This window comes from Pogona vitticeps, chromosome 3 (assembly GCF_051106095.1).
Source record: "Pogona vitticeps strain Pit_001003342236 chromosome 3, PviZW2.1, whole genome shotgun sequence".
NCBI classification, from domain to species: domain Eukaryota; kingdom Metazoa; phylum Chordata; class Lepidosauria; order Squamata; family Agamidae; genus Pogona; species Pogona vitticeps.
Window position 1 is genome coordinate 433,633 of NC_135785.1, and position 7,153 is coordinate 440,785.

The 7,153-nt window shown below is 64.9% G+C and overlaps 1 protein-coding gene across 1 annotated transcript; it reads right to left on the reverse strand.

Annotated features, from left to right (window-relative positions):
* Positions 1 to 4,498: 4,498 nt before the first annotated feature.
* FAM43A (family with sequence similarity 43 member A) lies at positions 4,499 to 7,153 on the reverse strand. Its single transcript, XM_072996417.2, has one exon. The coding sequence runs from the start codon at positions 6,932 to 6,934 to the stop codon at positions 5,438 to 5,440; it is 1,497 nt and encodes a 498-aa protein (XP_072852518.2). The 5' UTR covers positions 6,935 to 7,153; the 3' UTR covers positions 4,499 to 5,437.

A 7,153-nucleotide genomic window follows, 5' to 3' on the forward strand; every position in this document is an offset into this window, starting at 1 on the left:
ACCTGGACCCACCGAGGAGGATGTGCGTTTTCTCCGACTGACCTGCTTCTGCCCCGTCTCACCCACTTAAGACCTGGCCACGGGAGGGCAGCCAGGGGATTAATTATTTCTCCAGACTCTTACTAGGAAGGGCAGAAGCTCTGGGGGAGGGGAGAGCGTCCGGTGAGTCCAGTTGGGATCAAATGCCCTCGTTCAGCTTAAAATAGGGGCTGCCGTTCAAAATAGAAACACTGACAGGCACAGACGTCCACATTCATATCCTGACAGAAGCTGACTTTCCCATGGGTCCAGCGAGGAAAAAGACGAGGCGGCTGAACCTCCAGGATGGTGCTCCAGCAGCTGGAAGCCGTGCAAAGCTCCCACGGGGCCCTCTGGAAGCCTCTTTCCCGTGGCGGGAAAGAGGGGGCCTGGGTGCTTAACACCCCCCCCCCGCCACGGGAAGAGTGCTGAGCTAGTGAGGAGCCTAAATCTTCCAGGGGATGAGGCCAGCTGGATGGGGCACCCCGCTCTGTGGCTGTTAACATCATCTCCTCCCAAGCAATGGCACCGAGCCACCAGGGCACTGAAAGCACCTGGGTACTCTGCAAGGAGAGGAGGAGAGGCAGGTAAACAGTTGGATCCACCTGGAATGGCAGAAACAGGTGGGGGGGGAGCCCCTGAGGACAGCCTGAAGGAAAGAAGAAGCCCCCAAGCCCTTTGGGCAACCAGAAGGTCTCCGAGGACTGCATGTCCTGGAAGGTGGCCCGAATGAAGTGCTTGGCTGCCTTCTGGGACCTGCCCCTGGTCCCCATTTCCCTAAGATCCAGACCTTTTCCAGAAGCTGGGAAGAGAAGCCCAATCTTGGCCTTGTGCTCCTTCTGTCATGGGTGTCAGGAAGGAGGTAGGAGTGTCTCCTCCTCCTCCTCCTCCTCCTCCTCTTCCAAGGAGCAGGCTGGGGTCTCAAGCAGAAGGACCAGGCTGGTTCAGTGTCTCCCTCCCTCCCTCCCATTGGAACACAAGGGCAGGATGGGACCCAACAACCCTTCTGGCCACCTGCAGTCAAGCTGATGTCCAAATGGACAACCCGGAAGCAGAAGAAACCGGCTGTGCCCCTGCCCAATGCACACACACCCGGAACTCCTATTGGGAGAGGCCTCCGAGAGGAGAGGGTGTCGCTCACCCTCTCGAAGCCTCCCAGGCCATGGATTTGACTACTTCCTGCTTGAAAGGTGCCCAGGTGGGCTGCCTGCTGGCCTTCTTGCGCCCTGGCCAGTTCCACCCCTGCGGTCAAGGAGTGCTGGGTGAAGATTCCAAAGCCACCTCCCTTTGGGCAGCTTCACTTGAGGGATGCTCTCTCGCTTCCTCCCCCCCCGCCGCCCCGCCGGCCACAGCCCTTGAGTTCTGGATGTTGGAAAGAAGGAAACGTTTCCTTCTCTGGACGGCTCTGCCCCCTCGCTTTCCTTGGCCAAAGGATGGGAGGGGCGCACCAGCTGGACCGGCTGCATTTTTGGAGCAGTTTCTCTGTGGGAAATTGTTGTCAATTGGCCTGTGCCAACGCTTTTCTTGGCACCAGGGAAGAGCAGGACCTGGAGGGAATGAGGGCGGCCTCCAACAACTCCAGGGGCAAGGCATGCTGGGGGGGGGGGGTCGCTTCCCACCCTCCACCCCCACCGCAGTCCTTGCAAGGCAGGACAGGGGGTAGATCCAGGGTGCTTGCCTTCCTGTGAAGGAAAACGAGAGGGCTCTCCTCTCCCCACTCCCCAAAGGAAGAGGGGAACCCCTTCTCCAGAGGGGCTCACCCCTCCCCTCCCCCTCCAGCCCCTGTGCCAGGTCAGGCTGGCTGGGTCTTCTCTGGCTGCCCCCCCCCCCCCGTGGCCAGCCTTGTGGCCAGCCTCAAGGAAGGCAGCAAGGGTGGGTGGTTTCCAGCAAGCCCCAGGGGCCTGGGAAAGGCCACTCCAGGATGCCTGGGGTGGGGATGGGGACTGCCTCTCTAAGCGTGAGGGGGGAAGGAAGGAAAACGACCCCCCGCTGGGGAGGTGTGTAGGGCAATGAAACTCCCCCCTCCAAATATATATATTATGGGGCTGCAGAGCCAGGGAAGGTGACCCACCCACCTCTCTGAGCACTGCGCGTCTGCTGGTGCTGGGCGTTAGCTGGAAGGGTTAGGTCAGCTCCCCCTTCTGCCGCCGCCCCCCCCCGGTCTCCAACCCCATGCCTCCCCAGCCAGGCCTGGTTTCCAGGGCAGCAGGGGCTCTTAGAGGACGTGCAACCCAGCCCCCTCCATGCTGGATGCAGGAGAGAGCCACACGCTAGCCTCACAGAGGGAGGCCCTGCCTCTCCTTCAGAACCCCCCCATATCTCTTGAGGTGGGTGGGACCCCCACTATGCTGCCAGGCAGCTCCTGTCCTGATGGACTGGCCTCCTCAGCTTGCCAAGGGCAGCCAGGGGTAGGTAGGGGTGTGTCTTCACTGACACAACTCTCTCTTCCTCTCTCCTCTGCCCCCACCCTGTCATAGAATATCATGGAATAATGAAAGGGGGGGGGGCTCATAAGGCCACCCAGTCCACCCCCCCTTGCTCAAGGCCAAGCAGATCGGAGAGAGGGAGCTGGTCCAATCTTCTCTTGAATGCCAGCCGAAGGACTACTGTACATAGTTTCTCTCCAGACACACCCGCTCACTCACTCGCTGGGCACACTGAAACCGAAGCCTCCCACGTGGAAAACGGGGGCCCCACCCTTGAGCCGAAGCCCTCCCCCAGCACGGCACCTGCTTATCTCCTGGTGGTCTGGATCCTGCTCCCTCTTAGGAATGATGTTCATAGTCCTTCCATACCTACAGCAACAGCTTGAGGGGTGGGGGCGGGGGGCTGGTGGGAAGGAGCCCCCCCCCAATGCACAGAGGTCCAAAACAGAGCCACCTGGGCTTCAGCAGAAGCCGCCCGACCTCCCCCGACAAGGGCCTCGGCTTCCCTGGCGTGGCCGGAGAGGGAGACATGGGGGGCCAGAGCTGCCCCAGTTGAGGCTCTTCCCTCTCACCCCCCCCACACACCCAGTGCTCTTGCTCAAGAGGAGAGGAGAGGGCGGCCGCTCCGTGGGCGCAGACCCTGGCCAGGCTCCTGCCCCTGCCATCTCAGAGGCCACCTCGCAGGACCGGGCGGGCGGGCGGGCCCCCCAAATGATTCATGGCGCTTGGTCCCCGCTGAAGCCTCCTCGGCTCCTCTGTCTTTCAGGTCAGGTGACTTCCGAGCAAAACCGTCCCTCAGTCAGGGCTTGAAGCCACTTGGGGAAGCGGAGGATCCACTGGTCCTCCCCTGCGGCTGCTGCCGGTAAGCCCCAAGCCCCAGGTGCTGTGCCTTGCCCTTCTCTGGGGAGGGGGGCACGTCTGGCCCCCCACACCGGCCCTGGGGCAGGCACTGATCCCCAGCAACTCAGATAAGAACAGCCTTACCCATCACCCCCTGCCCCCACGAGAGGTGGCCGCTCGGCTCTTTCTGGTGATTCCCCAGACCGGGGGGGGGGGGGGGGAGAGGCCGCCACCCTTCTTTCAAGCTGTTGGTTCTGCTGCCGAAGTGCTCTCTGAGCTCCAAGGGGTCTCCCCTGATGCCCACCCCATACCTGCCCTCCTGCGCTCACTTCTGTCTTGCCCTTGGGGCCACAGGGGACAATTCTGCCTCCCAGCCCAGCTTCCCTTCCAATGGATTTACTGAAGGTGCAGAGAGAGAGAGAGAGAAAAAGGCTTCTGCAGATGCCCCCCCCCTGACTGCCAGGGTGGGTGGGAAACACAACTCAGAAAGTCCATGGAACGACAGCTGCTTCTGAGATAAGTCTGACAAGGAATTTTGTACAGCCCAGACTTAAGCACAAAGTCCAGAAGAACAACCACGGGTTGCCTGTACCCCTGCAGTCAGAAGCAGTGGGGGGGGGGGGTCGGGGGAGAGGCAGGAAGGTCAGATCCTGCAGGAGGGGACCAGCACGACTTTCTGACACTCCCTCCCAGGACCAGCACTGCTTCTAGGGCCGAGGGGTGGAAGGGAAGGTCCAGACTCCAGGAGCCGCACACAAGGGAAGCCCAAGGATCTAGGGTCCTCCCGTGCCCTGCAGAGGATTTGGGGGGGGGGGAAGGCGGTGCTCCAAGAGCTGCTAGGCTCAGGCCTTTCCTGTCTCTAGAGATTTCCTTTACTAAGAAAGGAGCAGAAAAGGAGGTGGAGAAACCATACGGGGCCTGCAAATCCCCCCCTCCCCAGAAATAAGACTGCTTGGCTACACACTCCTGCCCAGGCTGGCCACCTGGCTCCCCCCTCCCCCCATGACTTCCCTCTCTGGATCATCCCCAAGAATATTTAGAATATTTGTATTTTTTTAATTAAAATTAAAAATATTTTTTTTTAAAAAAAGAATATTTAGAGGCTGGAGTGGGCAATCCAGCCCTCGGGAGAGATGTGGCATCATTTTTTTTGGGGGGGGGGGACTCGCCTGGCCATGCAAGAGATGAGGCGCAAATGGAGCAAAAGGCCCAGCTTTTTTTCCCACCACCATCCTTTTTATTATCTCCAAGTGAGCACAAAACAGATCCATATTCCCTGGATGTCCTAGAAAAGAAAGGGGCCAAGACCACCACCCTCTCTCCACGGGGGCGGGGCGGGGGGGGGCCCTGTCTTCCCTGCCTGTTCAGTGAGCATCCAGGGCCACCCTTTTCCTTTTGCACAGCAAAAGATCACCTTACACGGAGACTGGAGAAGAGGGACCTTAGGGGAGTAAGAACAGCAACAACAGCAACAGCAAGAACAACATCAACCAGGGTCATCATCATAACTTAGAAAAGTGAACCCAAGGATAGAAGGGATCGCCAAATCCTCACCACAGTGCAAAAACTTCGGACAGGAACATCATGGAAGGGGGGGGGGACCGGGCTGGGAGGAGGCCTTGTTTCCAAAAGGAGAGAGAGGAAGGGGGTGTGTGGGGCGGGGTGGAGGAAGACACAGTCCTTCTCCCCCAGGAGGACAGGGGCCTTCTGCAACTGTAAGCCAAGCATCCTCCCCACCCCTCCCGGAAAGTCAGACGAACAGTCGGTCGGTCCTTGCCCGTGCGCGGGAGGGAGCCGAGCGCCGCGCGGGCGCCTCCTCGCCGGACCTCCTCCCAGCACTTCCTGCGGTGGCCCCGACGCCTTCCCCGGGGCACAGAGGGAGCCGGAGAGCGAGCGCCGGCGGGGAGCTGCCTCTTGGCGGGCGTGTGTCGGTGGGGCTCCCCGCGGGGATGGAAGGGACACGGGTTCCCGCCCGGCAGAGTCCGTCCGGTGGGCGCAGCGGGAGCCGCGGGGAAAGGCGTCCCATGCCGTCGCTCCGGTGGGTGGATGGGGCTCCCCGGGCGCCCCTCTCCCCGTCGGGGGTCCGAGGAAGAGCGGCCCGCCGCGCCTACCCCCCCCCCCCGCTTCGCCAGTCGTCCTTCCGACGCGTCTCCTCAGCCGCTGTCCGGCTCCAGGAGCGGCGGGGGCGGGGAGCCGTCGCCCCCGCCGCCGCCTCCCTCGTGGCCGCCGTTGCTCTCGATGGAGGACTCGCTGCCGGTGCTCTCGCCCGAGAGGAGGCGAGTGACGCGGAGGTCGGCGCGCAGGACCGCCACGTCGTTGCCGATGGTCAGCTCGCCCAGGCCGCTGATCAGCTGCCCCAGGCTGGGCACCCCTGCCGTGCCCGCCGCCGCCTCCTCCTCCTCCTCCTCCTCGTCCCCCTCCTGGACGCCCAGCAGCTCCTCCTCCCCGTCCTCGTCCTCCTGCTCCTCCTCGTCGTCTCCTCCTCCTCCTCCTCTGTCTCCGGGGCCGCCGGCTCCGTTGATGCAACAGCCGCCCAGGAGGCCCCGTCCGCCGCCGCCGCCGCCGCCGCCGCCGCCGCCGGGCCCGCCGGCCTCGCGCTCCTCCAGCTCCTCGCCCAGCGCGTCCTCGGTGATGGAGCCCAGCTTGGGGGCGCTGCGGCTGCGCTCGACGGGGGGCTTGTAGCAGCAGCCGGGCCCGTGCAGGAGGAGCAGCCGCTTGCGCAGCGGCACCAGCGGGAGGGCGGCGTCGGCGGCGGCGGCGCCCGGGCCGACCTGCTGCAGCTGCTGGTGCCGAGCGTCGGCGCGCTTCTTGAGGCGGCGGAACTCGGCCAGCGCCGCCGCCGAGGTCTGGTAGAGGAGCAGGGCCATGGCGCGGGCCTTCTCGGCCTTGGAGACCAGGACGGCGTGGCAGCGGAGCAGCACCGCCTTGTGCTTCACCTCGTGCCGGTAGATCCAGGCGAAGAGGCGCGGGAGGCGCGGGTCAGCCACGCAGTAGGTGACCCGGTGGAGCAGGTAGAGGTGCCCCGGGCGGGCCGCCGAGGAGGCGTCGCCGGCGGCGGCGGCGGCGGGGGCCATGCGGATGCCCTGCGGCCCGATAGTCAGCTTCATCTTGGTGCCGTGGCGCCCGGCCTCGCTCTTGGCCCAGATCTTGCCCACCGCCACGTCGGTGCAGCCCTCGCCCTTGGCCTGCAGGGTGGTGGCGTTGCCCAGGTAGAGCACCGTGTAGGTGGGCGCCTCGCTGCTCACGCGGAACTTCTTGCGCTTGGAGCGGAACAGGCTGCCCATCCGGCTGAGGGCGCCCTGGGCCGGGCAGGCGCGCGCCAGCGAGCCCAGCGCCGCCGAGCAGGGCAGGCTCCCGGAGCCGCCCGCCTGGCCGCAGCCCCGGCTCTTCGCCGCCGCCGCCGCCGCCCCCGCCGGGGCCGGGGCTGGCGGCGGGCCTTGCTGGTGCTGCTGGTGCCGCCGCCGAGGCTGCTCGCGCCGCTGCTGCTGCTGCTTCTGCTCGTCGACCGCCAGCACCTCGAACTTGTGCCTCTTCCAGGGCAGCATCGCCTCGCCGCCGCCCGAGGGTGCGGCCGGCCCGGGGCGCTGGTGGGGCCGGTGCGGGTCCTCAGCTGGAGGCGCCCGCCGCACCCCCGGCCGCCGGCCGCGCATCCCGACGACAGGGCCGGGGAGGGACCGCAGCCGGGCAGGGCCCCCCCTCCGGCCTCCACATCTGCGCGCGCGCCTGCCGCCCCCTGGCCGCCCAAGTCCTCCGCCGCCGCCTCCTCTTCCCGCTCCGCCGCCGCCGCCGCGCCGCCGCTGCCATCCCCGCCGCCTGGCCCTTCACATCGCCGCCGCCGCCGGCGGGCTCCGTCGCCTCCTGGGCCCTCT